We start from the raw sequence: 17788 nt of genomic DNA, 5'->3' as shown, positions 1-17788 counted from the left end.
GGTCAGGACGATTTCGGTGGCCCTTGGGAACCTACTGTATATAATACTAGGCAGGTGGTTTTAATGTTATCTCTGTTGTATATCCACCATGTACGATGGATACCTACAGAGCAATGTGTAGTTCACATATATATACAGAACACATACAATAGTGTATAATAGTAAATATACAGATTAGCAGAGTTAACCTGAACTTCTGTAATTGGTTAAAATGCTGCTGGAAAACCAATTTTCAATGACTTTTCATTAGTTTTTGTTATTATTTGTTACAGACAAGTTTTCTGTTTCCTGATTATTGGATGAAGCAGATTTGGTGGATTCTCCATGCTAGTTACTTGTTACCACCTCTTAGTTTATTGATATGAAATCTCTTCATCAGTGAGATTGGAAAACTTCTCCAGTTGTACCTGCAAATAAATCAGAACAGTGTGAGTCTTGGGCTTATTTGAGATTAGTTTAGCCTATGGAGGTTGTTCTGTCACCGGAACCACCCCAGGCCATAGATATTGGATCTGGTAGCATAGTTGGGGTAGCCACAGGATATCTGTCAAAATGATCACTGGAATTTTTTGTTTACATTATATATGTTATGAGTGACATGTACTGTATACTACTGTGTGTACAGTACAGTAGATACAGGGATGTGTATCCACAGAAACTGTTGATTTGGATGGGTTTACCAACCATCTAATGTGCATGAATATCTAGTCACTTTCTGATCTACTGACCTCGATAGCCCAATCCTTTTGTTTTCTCCTTTCAGTACGCATGCACCACTCCACTGATCGTGCATGGTATGGCGTATAGGCCAGGAAACCCAAACGATGGAGAGCCGATCCGCTACATCACCTATTGAGGATCCAATTGATTATAATGTAGTCTGCCTGGTATCCGTCAGATTTCTATCGTTTTTATGTTTAAACCAGCAGAGAGAAAAATGCAGGACTTTTCTCTCTGTCAATTTTCAACTGACTCTGCGTTGGAGTTTCTGTAGGAGAATGTAGCCTAAAAAATATCTAAAAAAATAAAATAAATAAAAAAAATTTATCACCCCCTCCCTTTTCTTTAGAACACATACAAAAATTTAAAAAATACTGTGAAATACATAAAAATGTCGTATTCCTGTTTGTGGAAACTCCAGGTCTACTAACTTACAAAAATATTTTTCCAATACCGCAGGAAACCGCAGGAAAAAAAAAAATCAAAAGAGCTAAATTGTGTTTTTTTTTTGTTTTTTTTCCCCTCTGATAACATTTTTAACAAAAAGTAATCAATGCAATAGAGATTCCCCAAAATGGTATAAATAAAAATACACCTGGTCCTGCAGTAAAAGACGCCATATGCCCGTGCATGGAAATATAAAAAAGTTCTGAGTGTCATAATATGGTGAAAAGAAAAAAAATGTTTCCAAAGCTTTGGATTTTTTTTAAGGGTTTAAAATGTAAAAATAAAACTATATAAATTTGGTATCCCTGAAATCATACTGACCCATAGGAAACAGTGTCATGTCATTTTGGCTGCACAGTGAACGTCATAAAAATGAAGCCCGTAAGAATGTTGCACAAAAGCATTTTTTCTCCAATTCTACCCCACTCTGAATTTTTTGCCAGTTTCCCAGTATATTATATGAAATATTAAATTGTACCATTGTGAAGAACAATTTGTTCCGCAAACATTAATCTCTCATATGGCTCTATGAACAGAAAAATACAAAAGTTATGTGGTTTGAAAGGCGGGGAGTCAAACATTAAAAACTAAAAATGCCTGCCGTGGAAAGGGGTTGATGTCTGCATTGAGCAACATTTGGGTGCAAGGTTATCTTAACACTTTTTAACACTTCTTTACTTCTTCTTTTTTTTTTTGTATCTGCACAGATATGATTGAAAAAAGCAATCATATGAGGCACAAGAATATTTGTTTAATCCGGATAAAATTCAGGAACATGAAGTTCATGTTGGCGAACACCAATCTTGCTTAATCCAGATCTCTCATTCTGAGCTTTCCTGTTGCCATATCTCTATGTCTTACTAAAGACTAAAAAAGAAAAAGAATTGGTCCTACAAGTAATAAAGAGTAACATCACATGGAACACAAACTCTAATACCCTATAGAAAAAGTGATTTGATGAAATCTTGTGTGTGTTGTTGCCTCACCAGCCACCATTGCAGACTTTTGAGCTTTTCTTAACCCCTTATCTTATTGTTCTTTTGTCTGAAGAGCCTCTCACCTGATATATTGATGGTATTGGGCTTGAACAAGGACCTTATATCTATAAGTATATTTGTTGTTTTCCTCCTGTATGCAAGTCCCATCAATATAGCACTCACCATGTGATGAATCCACATGACTGACACCTTTCCACCACTGATGGCTCTTTAGATTCTTCTCTGGGTGGTAAAAGATAATATAGAGTTTGGGCACAAAGACACCTCCAAGTATGACAAAAGCGCAAAGACTGACAGAGGCGCAGAGAGTCGGGACCTGAACCTGCAGGAGGCACAAGAGACACAATGTCAGGAAACAAGATCTTCACTGCAACAACAATGTGTATATTTCACTGGTTTAGTCTGGTAATACTAAGAAGAGTGTCACCTGGGTTCCCAACCAATGGATGATTTTTGAGAGGGAAGCAGTAGCAGAACTACCATAGGGGGCTCGGTGGGCTCCTGTTGCTTTAAAAAAAAAAAAAAAAAACTCCAGAGGGTAAAGGGCCCTATTACTTACCAACCCCCATTCCTGCCATGGCCATCTCCGCTTCCCTTTAGCCTTTCAGGGGGCCCCATGCATCCAATATCACATTGCTGAACAGTGTCAGGCCATCGATGACAGGGACATGATATGGAACGCATGAGGCTCCCTGGAAGGCTTAAGGTAAAGCGGAGACGGCTGTGGCAGGAGTGGGAACTGGTAAGTAAAACCAGGGTACTCAGTATTTGTTGAGAGAACCAACAATATTGTGAGGTTCATCTGGTGGTTTTGTTCCGAACATGTCCAGAACAAAGCTGAACTATTATACTGGGGTCTCTTTAAAGTATAATGATCAGGGAAGGTGTATAAAATAAATTCCAGTTTTACTCACCTCTCCTGGGCTTTGGTGAGACTCCCTGCTGTCTTTGGGCCTCTTCAATGAAGTCACAGACATCATATGAGTCAGGCCGGCATCATGACACATAATGATGCCAGCGTAACCCATCTATGTGACAACAGTCAGAAGTGCTGAAGATAGCAGGGAGTCATGCTGGAGAGATGAGTAAGACTGGTCTATGTGTTTTCTTAGCTACCATGGGTCTCCAATCATTATAGTCCAGGGGCTGAGGAGACCCCGAGTATAATAATATTTCATAGGTGGGGAACCCCCAAAATATCAGGTTCTTTCGAACCCAAAATTTTTGTAATATTTACACTGAACACCGTAGAGGTCACTATGGGACATTATACTGTGTGGAGGGGCCTCTATGGGAAATTAGACTGTGTGGTTGGGCCACTATGGGACATTATGCTGTGTGAAGGGGCCACTATGGGAAATTATACTGTGTGGTTGGGCCACTGTGGGACATTATGCTGTGTGAAGGGGCCGCTGTGAGACTTTATTCTGTGTGGAGGGTGTGCTAAAGCTATGTGGAGGTGGGGGGTCCAAATTTTCAGACCATAACCTAAATAACTATGCAGTTTAGTGACAGATTTTTTAAGGCTGTGGACACCATTGAATGCATTTTTTTATTATTGCATTGTACTTTTTTGGTCCAAATTTTAATAAAATAGTTTTCACCATTTGTCACCCGCAGTATGATCACTGATGCAAACACAATATATATACAAGCTGATGTAAGCTACATGGAGGAGGAATGAGTGACCCTATCATTATTTCTACCCCACAAGTTTCATTATTCATCAGAAACATAGTCCTGTTTACACAAGCAGTATGATATGATGTGGCACATAAAAAATGTGATCACCCAACAAACTAATTTGCATTAGACTTACATGGGCAAGTTATCAGGATCGGTACAAGAGCTCTAATAGCAAAGAACAAACTGATATGAATTTAACATGAATGGGGTATTCCAGGATTTTCACATTCCTGACCTATCTTTAATGTAGGTCATTATCATTATTTCAATGTGACTCCAATATCCTGCACCCCCATGATTAGCTGATTTTGGAAGCCTCCAGTTCCGTAACTATACAGTGGAGAGAGTCAGAAGGCAATTTCTAGTACATTATGTAGTGGCTGTGTCGCGTTACTGCAGATGAGCTCCCGTTTAAGTGAATGGGTGCACAGCCACTACACATTGTGTGAAGTTGTCTACTTCTCGGTTATACACTGTATAGTTCCATCACCAGAAGATGCTTAGAATAACTGGTTGGTGGGGTACTGCATTTCACACCCTGCAGATATAATATTGTAGACATATCCGAAGAATAGGTCACCTATATCAAAAGCCCAAAATACCCCTTTATTTAATGTTTATGAAGAGAGATGAGCGAGTACTGTTCGGATCAGCCGATCCGAACAGCACGCACGCATTGAAATGAATGGAAGCACCTGGTACTTCCACTTTGACGCCGGCCGGCCGCTTAACCCCCCGCGTGCCGGCTACGTCCATTCATTTCAATGCGTGCGTGCTGTTCGGATCGGCTGATCCGAACAGTACTCGCTCATCTCTATTTATGAACTCTCAGGACAGCAGAGATTTGGGCTACAGGATGAATTGTTGGACGAGCTCTCGCACATATCTCATGCTAAATGGCACAGAGCAGCCAGCCCTCTGTTTTTTTTCTTTCTTCCATAACTTCCCATATTTCAGGTGTCCCACTTAGTAAAACACATATATTACTTGTACTTGCAGGGGTGAAATCTCCCTCCTTTCTTTCTTTTTTTTATTTTTTTTATTTATATGTGTAGATAGATAGATTGTATTCTGGACTGTTGGCAACACTTGGAATGTGACATATAAGAATTCTTGATTTTACCTTGGGATAATTGAAAGTCACATAGGAGATGGGCAAGAAGGCCAACCAGATGATACAGGTGGTGTACATGGTGAATCCAATGCATTTGGCTTCATTGAAGTTTTCGGGATACTTGCGGGTTTTAAAGGCGTAGGCTGTGCAAAGGAGAATGAGCAGAACATCGTACAGTAGGGAGAACAATATCATCATGTCTCCTGCTCTACACTTTAGAATCCTATATTTATTATCTAGAGATATGGACTCAGTGACTTCAGCCGGGTCTACAATCAGCCAAATGGACAGCCCCATAAGCTGGCAGGTGACGAGGGCTAGACAGATAGACAGCTGAGAGACCAGGTTGATGCAGCGCGGCTGTGCAATCCCCTTCTTCACACTGGTGAAGATGCGGGTGATACGATTAGTCTTGGTTAATAAGGCAGAATAGCAAATAGAGAATGATGTGGCAAGTCCGAGGTGTCGAAGGCTGCAGATGACAACTGAAGGCTGAGCAATGAAGAAAAAAGTCATAATATAGAGGAGCAAGACTCCGCTCAACAGGATGTAACAGAACTCACGCCCCGAGGCCTTCACAATTGGGGTGTTGTTATTCCATACCAGGACGCCAACCACAAAAATGGTGGAAAGAATTCCCAGGCAGGAGATACAGACTGATCCTATAGCCAGTCCATCCCCCCACTGGATGTAAACTAGAGGGAGCTCAGAGCAGTTATTGTGGTCTATGTTAGGCTGGAATCCGGGGTCACACTTCTTACATGTGAGATTATTGATTAAAACTTCATCTTGATCACACTTGACACAATCCCAGCAGCAAGGATTCCCCTGGTCAGTGATCTTCATTTCATGTTCTCCACAAGTTTTACTGCAGTGGGATTTAGGCACCATGTTATCCTCCCACAGGATCTGACTGGTATTGAGTGTCAGCTTATTTGCCCAGGACCCGATGTGCTGGAAATGCAAGCTTCCATTGTTCTCCTGGATAGTGAAGATGTCATATAAAGCAAGTCCGTTATCATTTCTATCAAATCCCACTGTGTACTGAACATCCGAAAGAATGAATGGAGCTGAGGAGGAAAAAGAACAGTTCATAAGACATAGAATATTTGATGACATACAGTACAGTCTATTAGATCAACCCACATATCAGGGGTAAAGTCTCTTCTTCTATGTCCTCAAAACAACACTTCCTGTCAATGTTTTAGCTTTGTTCAGCCTAGTCACAGGTGCATTGTATGCATTAAAGTCCAGAGTTTAGAGAAAGAAGTGTCATCATGAGGACACATGGGAAGAATATGAAAATCTGTCTTTAATGATGTAATTAGGAAGTCAGTTGCAGCCTCAGTGTTGCAAACCAATAGAGGGCGCTCACTGGAATGTGCAAGCCTGTCTTCCCTGATGTAGTTAGGAAGACAGGATTTCAGTGAAACAACCCATTAAAGGGTTGTTTCACTGAAATCCTGTCTTCCTAACTACATCAGGGAAGACAGGCTTGCACATTCCAGTGAGCACCCTCTATTGGTTTGCAACACTGAGGCAGCAACTGACTTCCTAATTACATCATGGAAGACAGATTTGCATATTATTCCCATAGTTCCTTGCAAAGTGGAGTGCTAAAGGCTTAATAAGTCTCCACACACCTATATGGTGGTCTCTCCCTAAGGAGTGACAATATCCCCTTAACCATGAGGACACAGTAAGACTTCAATAATAACCATCACTAAATATGATATATTGTCACCAACTTTTTCACCCTAGGTTCAAACCTGCGTTTGGGTTTCCGTTCATGGGGTCTGCTTGGGGACCTCACGAATGGAAACATGATCTTAAAAAAAAAGAGATTACCCACAGAAACCTGACGGACCCTATAGACTATGATGGGGGTCTCCGTCTGAAAAAAAAGGAAGAAAAATGCGGACTTGCACGAGTTTTCTCTCCACATTTTTTAAGCGGAATGATGGACAGAATGCCGTACACTAGTCTATATCCAGCCTAAGAAGCTAAGTCCTGCTCACACAGCTGAAGGTTTGTTAAAATCTACATCTTGGCAACTCTATAACTAACTCCATCAGTAGGACTTTATCTCCTTTCCTGGACTCGGGGCTGATAGCTTTCACTATACTGATGTGTCTCAAACATGAGCATTCAGTTGACTTCATGTACACAATGTAATAACCTCTGGACTTACCGTTAAATCTTGTGTTTGTGAGAACTGTCATGAAGGTTTCTCTGTTCCTCACCAAACAGTCAGAGCTGACATTGGGGCAGGTGGCATTGTACATATCCCGCAGGGCGTAAGCTATGGCATACGCGGCATTGACTGCAAACATGATCTTGGGGGAAGGAGGAATTTGATGTTCACGGTGCAGGTTCATTATAGCTGTCCCAAAAAAAAAAAGCATAGGAAAATAAGGATCTGAAGCTTGGGTTATTTAAACTATAAGAATCTGCCTTCATCTTTGCCTGGAAATGCTCATTAAGTCTCTGCAGCGGATATGACCTCATTTGAATTATGATAATAGGTCCAACAGATTGATTATATTTCTTCAAAATGTTGATTGGTACTTTCCAAGGAGTGCTGACAACCCATATAAAGAACGCATTGAGTTCATGAGCTTCATTCAGGAGATCTTCTAGATCCTGAAGATTAACAAAGAGAACCAGCACCTGAGCCTTGGGGTAACTCTGCAGGTTCTTGATGATCTGTATGAAGTTGTCTTTGTAACACAAAATTGTACTGGAAGCAAAACAAATCTTATGACGACTGGCTTCTTTCTTGAACTCATCCATGACTGAAGGAAGAGTGTCATCAGAAGATGCCAAAATGGACACATAGGTCCAGCCAAAATATGTAAGGACATCTATAATAGCTTTTGACAGATATTGCACAGAGGGCACCATGCTCACGAAGAAAGGATCTTTGGGTAATTTTAAATTTCTCATAGAACCGCTGATCACTGGGATTTTTTCACCTTGAAGAGAATAAGTCTAGAAAGAAGAAATACAAATAAAAGTAAAGATTAAGTCGCAAAAATTAACCTGATAAATACCAACATAACCCCAGGATCTGAGCCTCAGGGTAGAGAACAAAAATACTATGATGTAAATCCTGCATCTCTACAGAATTCTTATCTATGAGCTGAAGCAGAGAGTAACCAGGGGTGAACCTAGTCTCTCTGCTGCCCCCATAAAAAAGATACCCAACCTGGTGCTCCAAAAGGTATATGACCCCCGTTTTCTGGCCTTGCACACAATATTTTAACCCCCTATTTCTTGCCCACCGCACAATATATGACTCTTTTTCTTATGGCCCCCACAACACCTTTTTATGGCTTCCACACAGTATATAATCATTTATGAACAGGTGAGTTTTTATTATTGGCCGCTATCTATTACAGTAACACATTAAGTAGCAGCCTTGTAGAAGATGTGTCCCTGAGAGTAGTTAATAAGAACATCTCTCTCTCCCTGTAGGATTCAACACATCTGTACATTACAATGACAGCAATTGATCTCAATGAAAATTCTGCTATACTTTATTTTCCCAGGAAAACTGAAACTTTGGCATCGAGTCCCACACAAATTTCTGGAAACCCATATAACAAAAAGGTATTGTAATTGTAAAAAGTGAACGCATGTAAGGAATTCTGTTACAGTACCAGTCAAAAGTTTGGACACTTCATTTCATTCTCGTTTATTCTTGTTTTTTTCTTATTTTGTATGTTGTCGATTGATATTGAAGACATGAAAACTATAAAGGAATACTTATGGTATTAAGTAGTAAAGAAAAAAGTGTTAAAATGGATTTTTTTTTTTCTATTTAAGGGTGCATGCACACTGAGTAACACCGGGCGTGTATGAGAGCCGTACACGCCGGCGTTACAGCAGGGCTGCCGAACACTTCCCATTCACTTCAATGGGAGCGCTCGTAAACGCCGCTGTTACGAGCGCTCCCATTGAAGTGAATGGGAAGTGTTCGGCAGTCTGCTGTAACGCCGGCGTGTACGGCTCTCATACACGCCCGGCGTTACTCAGTGTGCATGCACCCTTAGATTGATAGCATCAAACACATTAGGAAGGCAAGAAATTCCATAAATTATCCCTCTACAAGGCATACATGTTACTTGAAAACCATTCCAGGTGACTACCTCATGAAGCTGACTAAGAGAGTGCCAAGAGTGTGGAAAGCTGTTATCAAAGCAAAAGAGAGTGACTATGAAGAATCTAAAATATAAAACATATTCTGGTTTAACACTTTTTGTTTACTACTTAATTCTATATATGTGTCCTTCATAATTTTCATAGTTTTCATGTCTTTTATATGAATCTGGTGTGTTCAAACTTTTGGATGTTACTTTACATTTATTAGAAGATCATCAGTTCCTTATATCATAACATCATACCTCATCCAATGTATATTCTTTTCCAGCTTCTATGACTGCCGCTATAGTACTTGATTTGTTCATGTCTTTTAGTTCTATTTTTATATTAGAGTATTCACACACAATTCTGGGGGAAAGGACCAGTTTTACCCCAGGAAGAATAGTTGAGTTTTCATTAATTTCTTCTATAGCGAACCTCATGGCCTCTAACAGCTGTGCACTTTCTTGTAAAATTAATCCATTATAATGTCTAAGATTTATATAACACACTTCAGTATGGATAAACCCAACAATCTCCAGTTGCAGTTTTAGAGACTGCTCCCCAGACACATGATCTCCAGTACTACATAGAACCGCCAATGACAGTAGAGTCCAAAACAAGGCAGCCATCAGACGGAAGGAAAGATCTGGACTTCAGAGATGACCCTCCAATAGTGATGTGGAAAGAACTTTATTTGTTCAGTTTGCAGCCTAAGAAACAGAAGATATGAGATGAGCATTGCCTGTAATACCTGTAGACAAGGCTGTAGACAAGTCTAAGTTGAGAAAAAAGTTGGAAAAAGTGAGTGTAATGGGAAGTTTTTCCCTGTATCTGCTTGTGCAGGTCATAGGCACAATGCTATTGTATATTTTTGTGGGTCTAGGCAAATGTGGATTCCACAGTGGTTGCCAGATATAACATATACATATACAGTTGACACCAGAAGTTTACATGCACTGTATAAAAAGATGCATATGCATGTTTTTCTCACTGTCTGACATGAAATCAGAATATTTTAGGTCTATTAGGATTACCAAAAATATTTATATTTGCCAAAGTCAGAATAATGAGAGAGAGAAATTTTTAATGCATTTTTATTACTTTCTGCAAAGTCAAAAGTTTACATACACTCAATTCACAATTCAGTAGTATTTGGTACCATTGCCCTTAAATTATATAACTTGGGTAAAATATTTTGGATCTTTCCAGAAGCTTCTCATAATAGTTGGTAGGAATTTAGGCCCATTTCTCCAGACAGAACTAGTGTAACTGAGCCATGTTTGTAGGCCACCTTGGTCACACCTACCTTTTCAGCTTTGCCTTTAAATTTTCAATTGGATTGATATCAGGGCTTTGTCATGGCCACTTCAAAACATTGACTTTGTTATCCTTAAGCCACTTTGCCACTTAAGCCAGTTTGGCAGTATGCTTCTGGTTATTGTCCATTTAGAGGACCCATTTGCGCCCATTCTGGCTAATGTTTTGAGATGTTGCTTCAGTTGTGGAGAAGTTATAAAAACATATTCCAAGTTTTGAGCATCACAAAAAGCACTGTTCAATCCATCATCCAAAAAATGGAAGAAGTGTTCTACAACTGCAAACCTACCAAGACATGGCCGTCCACCTAAACCAGCGGTTCTCAACCTGTGGGTCGCGACCCCAGCGGGGGTCGAACGACCAAAACACAGGGGTCGCCACATACCTCCCAACCGTCCCGGTCAGTGGGAGGTATGTCCTGGTTTCAACTGATCGGCGCCCAGAGGACGCAGATGAGTTGGACACACAAGCGATTAAAGCAGGAGCTGTCACAGCCAGCTCCTGCTTTAAATGCTGCACTGCGACTTCTGCAGTGTAGCCGCAATGTGATGACGTCACATCGCGATCACATCGCGGCTACATCTACAGTGGGGCAAAAAAGTATTTAGTCAGTCACCAATAGTGCAAGTTCCACCACTTAAAAAGATGAGAGGCGTCTGTAATTTACATCATAGGTAGACCTCAACTATGAGAGACAAAATGAGAAAACAAATCCAGAAAATCACATTGTCTGATTTTGTAAGAATTTTTTTGCAAATTATGGTGGAAAATAAGTATTTGGTCACCTACAAGCAATCAAGATTTCTGGCTCTCACAGACCTGTAACTTCTTCTTTAAGAGTCTCCTCATTACCTGTAGTAATGGCACCTGTTTAAACTTGTTATCACTATAAAAAGACACCTGTGCACACCCTCAAACAGTCAGACTCCAAACTCCACTATGGTGAAGACCAAAGAGCTGTCAAAGGACACCAGAAACAAAATTGTAGCCCTGCACCAGGCTGGGAAGACTGAATCTGCAATAGGCAACCACCTTGGATTGAAGAAATCAACTGTGGGAGCAATAATTAGAAAATGGAAGACATACAAGACCACTGATAATCTCCCTCGCTCTGGGGCTCCACGCAAAATCTCACCCAGTGGGGTCAAAATGATCACAAGAACGGTGAGCAAAAATTCCAGAACAACGCGGGGGGACCTAGTGAATGAACTGCAGAGAGCTGGGACCAATGTAACAAAGCCTACCATCAGTAACACACTACGCCGCCAGGGACTCAGATCCTGCAGTGCAGACGTGTCCCACTGCTTAAGCCAGTACATGTCCGGGCTCATCTGAAGTTTGCTAGAGAGCATTTGGATGATCCAGAAGAGTATTGGGATAATGTCCTATGGTCTGATGAAACCAAACTGGAACTGTTTGGTAGAAACACCACTTTACGTGTTTGGAGGAAAAAGAATACTGAGTTGCATCCATCAAACACCATACCTACTGTAAGGCATGGGGGTGGAAACATCATGCTTTGGGGCTGTTTCTCTGCAAAGGGGCCAGGACGACTGATCCGGGTACATGAAAGAATGAATGGGGCCATATATCGTGAGATTTTGAGTGCAAACCTCCTTCCATCAGCAAGGGCATTGAAGATGAAACGTGGCTGGGTCTTTCAACATGACAATGATCCAAAGCACACCGCCAGGGCAACGAAGGAGTGGCTTTGTAAGAAGCATTTCAAGGTCCTGGAGTGGCCTAGCCAGTCTCCAGATCTCAACCCTATAGAAAACCTTTGGAGGGAGTTGAAAGTCAGGGTTGCCAAGCGACAGCCCCAAAACATCACTGCTCTAGAGGAGATCTGCATGGAGGAATGGGCCAACATACCAACAACAGTGTGTGCCAACCTTGTGAAGACTTACAGAAAACGTTTGACCTCTGTTATTGCCAACAAAGGATATATAACAAAGTATTGAGATGAAATTTTGTTACTGACCAAATACTTATTTTCCACCATAATTTGCAAATAAATTCTTACAAAATCAGACAATGTGATTTTCTGGATTTGTTTTCTCATTTTGTCTCTCATAGTTGAGGTCTACCTATGATGTAAATTACAGACGCCTCTCATCTTTTTAAGTGGTGGAACTTGCACTATTGGTGACTGACTAAATACTTTTTTGCCCCACTGTATATGAGTAGAGACTGAGCGGGCAGCGGGGGATCGTTGGAAGGTGAGTATAAGAGGTTTTTTTCGTTTTAGGTGGAACAATGAAGGGGCAGATGAAAGGGGGGACGGCATGACACTGGGGCAGAGATGGAGGGACATGAAACTCTGGGCAGATGAAGGGGGGGATGGCATGACACTGGGGACAGAGATGGAGGGACATGAAACTCTGGGCAGATGAAGGGGGGGACGGCATGACACTAGGGGCAGAGATGAAGGGACATGAAACTCTGGGCAGATGAAGGGGGGGTGGCATGACACTGGGGGCAGAGATGGAGGGACATGAAGCTCTGGGCAGATGAAGGGGAGACAGCATGACACTGGGGCAGAGATGGAGGGACATGAAGCTCTGGGCAGAGATGGGGAAACATGAAACTGGGGAACAGATGGGGACATGAATCTGGGGTAAGAGATGGGGGACATGAAACTGTGGGCAGATGAAGGAGGGGTACAGCATGACACTGGGGGCAGAGATGGGGGGACATGAAACTGGGGGCAGAGATGGAGGGTGGAAATGAAACTGGGGGCAGATGAAGGAGTTATATGAAACTGGGGGAGAGATGGCGAGGGGACATATAATGTCCGGGTGACTGTAGGAGGATTATACTGTGTGGGAGCACATGAAAAATTAACGAGAATGGGCGGAGTCAACATAAAAGTGGGCGGAGCTAACGACACGCATATTTTCTCCCTCTTTCTAATCTTCAAAAGTTGGGAGGTATGCCTAAAGCCATCAGAAAATACATATGTCCAATGGCTTTAGCCACTGAGAAACCACGCTACTGTCTGCAGCAGCGCTACTCAGCTGGAACACACGCCGTTATGGACGCATGTTCCAAACTGAATGGGGTCACCGCAACATAAGGAACTGTTTTGCAGGGTCACGGCATTAGAAAGGTTGAGAACTACTGACCTAAACTAACAGATCAAAGAGCTGCAGAAACCCACAGCTCAGGCGGGAGAATCTGTCCACAGGATAACTGTAAGTCGCTCCTCTACTCTCTGTCAGTCATTATGAGAAATTGCCTGTTTGATTCTACACTATATTTCAGGCTTTGGCTGTCATCCACAAATATCTTCACCATGCTGGGTATTTCAACACTCCTCTCTGTTAAATAGTGAGGTAATGACATAATTTGATCAATCAATAACCTCATTTGCCACATCCATTATCTGAATTCCTCTCCCAATCTCTGGAACTCCTCTTGTGCTGCACCCATAGTCTAGTAAGCTCTACCTCAACTATCAGAACTGAATTGAAGCATTTCCAGAGTTAAGAAAGTGTTAGGATGGGGTCCCGCAGGTTTCCTTCCCAGTGCACAGCGCCACCTGCAGGTCAATTCAACTCTCGCCCTCGGCGTCATGCAGTGAGATGTCTGGAGTCTAAGTCCAGCTTTCTGCCCACTGAGCATGCGCGGACCTTTTAGAGGCGCTCAGAGGCTAAGTCCCATTCTTCCCCTACTGAGCATGCTCAGACCTTTTGGAGGCGCTCAGAGGCCAAGTCCCATTTTTCCCCTACTGAGCGTGCTCAGACCTCTTGGAGGCACTTAGAGGCTAAGTCCCATTTTGCCCATACAGAGCATGTTCAGTGAAATTATGGCCACTGCCCTGTGGGCGGGTACTTGCCTTTTTATAGTGTGAACCAACGCCCGCCGGGTGCTCACACTTTGACTAAAATACTTTGAGACAGGAGTTCAGGGCTAGGTTCCAGAGTAGGCAGGTTGCCAGATAGGGCGTCCAGGATAGGATTCCTTGGCCTACCAGGGACCCAAAAAGCCTATTGAACTGTCTAAGTTACATTGAAGCTCCTAGCTGTTGTTGGAGCACTTTTGTGTTACTGACCAGGGTGTCATTTAACTCATGGCAGCCTTTACTGTTTAGCAGAGGTCTGCTGCAAGGCTTCACTCTGCTTCACCCAACAGCTATACACAGTTGCACTTTCCCAATGAGGTTAACTGGTGAGAGTTGTTGCAGTCTGTTCACATTGGAACCGCACTAACACCACTGCCAGTGCAGTTAACTGGTGGTTATCTTTTCAGGCACAAGGCCGCCCCCCAGGGGCTTGTGGACCTCACTGCAGTGTCTTGCAGTCTAGAGGTTCTGTCAAACATTATAATTTTATATATAAAGGCAGAACCGTAACAGAAAGTCACAACTTAGTTGTATCTTCTCCTTCACACCCATTAGCTGTAGTGGCCACTATACCCAGTAAGTGTTACAGAATAAAGAATGAGTGTTTAACACCCACAAAAAATGCACAGGTTCTTCTCGCCAGCACAATGGTCCAAGAAAGACAGTATAGTACCCCAAAAACCATTTTATTAAGGTTTAAAAGCACAATGCATTTCTGGGATTTAGCCCCCTTTTTGGAGTACAAAAATTAGAAAAACCATACCCAGTATCACAGCAATCTTTTCTGCACCAGTAGCAATAACTGGCACTGATGATGTCTGAGTGTCCTGTCCATGTAGCACTGTCCTGTAACTCTCGTGTCTGTCTGTCTTCTCTTCTTCATTGTCAAACTGACTGATCATTTTTGTCATGTATAATATACAGTGCATCTCAATGAATCAGAATATCATCAAAAAGTTATGAACTACTGCTCGGTAGTCAAAAGTGTTTTCAGATGAAGGTAAATTTTGCATTTCGTTTGGAAGGTCCCAGACAGAGTCTGGAGGAAGAGCGGAGAGGCTGCTGTATACTATCCAAGCTGCTTGAGGTCTAGTGGGAAGTTTCCATAATCAGTGATGGTTTGGGAGCCATGTCATCTGCTAATTTAGGTCCGCTGTGTGTTCTCAAAACCAAAGCCGGCACAACCGTCTACCAGAAAATTCTAGAGCGCTTTATGCTTCCCTCTGCCCACAAGCTTTTTGGAGATGGAATTTTCATTTTCCAATAGGACTTGGCCCCTGTCCACATTGCCCAAAGTACCAAAACCTGGTTTAATAACCACAGTATCACTGAGTTTGATTGGTCAGCAAACTGGCCTGACCTTAGCCCCATAGAGAATCTATGGGAAATTGCTAAGAGGAAGATAAGAGACCCCAGACCCAACAATGCAGATGACCTAAAGGCTGCCATCAAAGCAACCTGGGCTTCCATAACACCTCTGCAGTGCCACAGGCTGATCTGCTGCCAACATTTCTATGTCAAATATTTTTTTACCATTGGTCTTATATAATATTCTTATTTTTTGAGTTAATGACTTTTGGGTTTCCCTTGGCTGTAAGTCATAATCATCAACATTTACAGATAGAAACACTTGAAAAAGTTCACTCTGTTTGTAATGACTCAATATAATATATGTTTCACTTTTTCAATTGCATTACTAAAAATAGGAATTAACTTTTTGATGGTATTCTAATATATTGAGATGCACATGTATATATACACTTTTCTGTTTGTAAAGGGCTTTTAATGACCAGCACTACAATGCAGATGATTATATTACTATACTGCTCTGGATATCATCTCCATCGTTGTCTCTGCTGAGACAAGATTTAATTCTCAATGGAAAAAAAAATGTGTAACTCATCTATTATTGACATAAAAAAAAACACACAAAAATGTAATTATTATTATTATTATTATTATAACAGAATTTGCATGGATTGATATAACAAATAATACACAGGATGTAGATCCGCACCTTTCAGATGAGAGATCCCGGGCTGAAGTCTGGAGACCACTTTTGCCGTCTTTTGATCCTACAGAATCTCCAGGAATCAGAGAGAATTCAGCGTCCTGTGTAATGAGCGTGTTGTGTGCAGCAGGTGAAGTGGTGTCTTCTTATGTAGAGAACTGTATCTATAGGGGATTAGTACTGCCCCTCATCCCATTACTACACATTATGACCAGCACTAATAGGACGCTCCCAGCTCAGGATGTGGACGCAGATTTCCTAATAAACAAGAAAACTAGCAATTTACCAATCAGATTAATAATTCATAAACATTGTAGAGAAGATAAGTAATGTCATGTCTGTAGAGAGTGAGGGAGATTTATAAAGAGTGATATATTCATATCCCCTGCATCGGAGTACTTATGGGGAGGCATACACTCCTTCATAAATCAGGTGCACCCTCCACCAGGCTGTGTGCATGCACTCATATCTATTCCAGGTTGTAGCCGACGTAGATTTCAAGTATCATTTATACCAGTAAGCTAACGTAAATTATAATAAATCTAGCGCAACTCCAATGTCACACTACCTTCCATGCACATGGGCGGCACAAAACTGGTAAAGTCACCCATTTTTCTGCAAAAACATGATTTACACTAAAAATGGAGCTTTTTAATGCTTTGTATACCAGAAAACTATTATGCAAGCATAACAATTCTTCCCCAGTCATTCCATCAGCAGAATAGTGAGTGCAGTTCTGGAATATAAGGGTGTGTTCACATATATCAGTTCCATCAGCATCTGTTTTTTGTCCCTTAAATTTAATGCCAAAACTGATAAAAACTATTTTCTACTCCAAAACCATTAGTTGTCATTAATGTTTGCCAAAAGCTAATACCACAATGGTCCACCATGTTCTTCCTCTTACCCAACTACAAGGTCAACTAAAACCAAATTGTCACTAGAAATGTGCTAGGCAAAAACTTTCCAAGACGAAGGAGTTTTAGTTGAGTATAACTTTTTATGTTTTGCAGGATCTCAGGTTCATACGGACTTGGATTCTTTGAAATCCATTAACGATTAATCCATTAACTGCTATTTTTTTTACTAAAACTTAAGTGGTAAAAGAGGGTAGTGGGAAAGGGGGTGAGTTTGTTTTTAAATAAAAAATATTATATGGATTTGTGAATTTCTAATACTTTAGTAATGGACAGCTGTTCGATGCACAGTCCATTACTAAGGTAGGGTTTAAGGGTAACCAGTAAAAAGGCACTCATACCCCATTATTATCCTGGTACCATCTGCTATCAGGGGCACCAGGAAGAGCCATCTACCAGCTAATACCCGACCACCTAAGGGATGTTAAGGTACTGGTGTTACCGTTACCTTCCCACCCTACTAATACTAGACTGTTGCTTGTATCTGGATGGTTATGAAAAAAATGTGGGCCCCATCTTAAAATCAACAAAATCAACTCCCTTTCCCATTCATATTTCATAGCCACCCTGAATAGTGGCTGAAAGCCT

General features: G+C 41.5%; 1 protein-coding gene across 1 annotated transcript; it reads right to left on the bottom strand.

Moving 5' to 3' along the window:
• Positions 1–375: 375 nt before the first annotated feature.
• Positions 376–7869, bottom strand: LOC142218428 (metabotropic glutamate receptor 2-like). The gene is made up of 5 exons (XM_075287171.1): positions 7407–7869; positions 7157–7348; positions 4975–6035; positions 2328–2487; positions 376–407 (listed from the first exon to the last, which is right to left on the bottom strand). The coding sequence occupies exons 1-5, from the start codon at positions 7867–7869 to the stop codon at positions 376–378; spliced, it is 1908 nt and encodes a 635-aa protein (XP_075143272.1).
• Positions 7870–17788: the final 9919 nt, after the last annotated feature.

This window comes from Leptodactylus fuscus, chromosome 9 (assembly GCF_031893055.1).
Source record: "Leptodactylus fuscus isolate aLepFus1 chromosome 9, aLepFus1.hap2, whole genome shotgun sequence".
Lineage (NCBI taxonomy): Eukaryota > Metazoa > Chordata > Amphibia > Anura > Leptodactylidae > Leptodactylus > Leptodactylus fuscus.
Note: the sequence above shows the minus strand (reverse complement) of the source record. Positions and strands in the feature narration are given on the sequence as shown.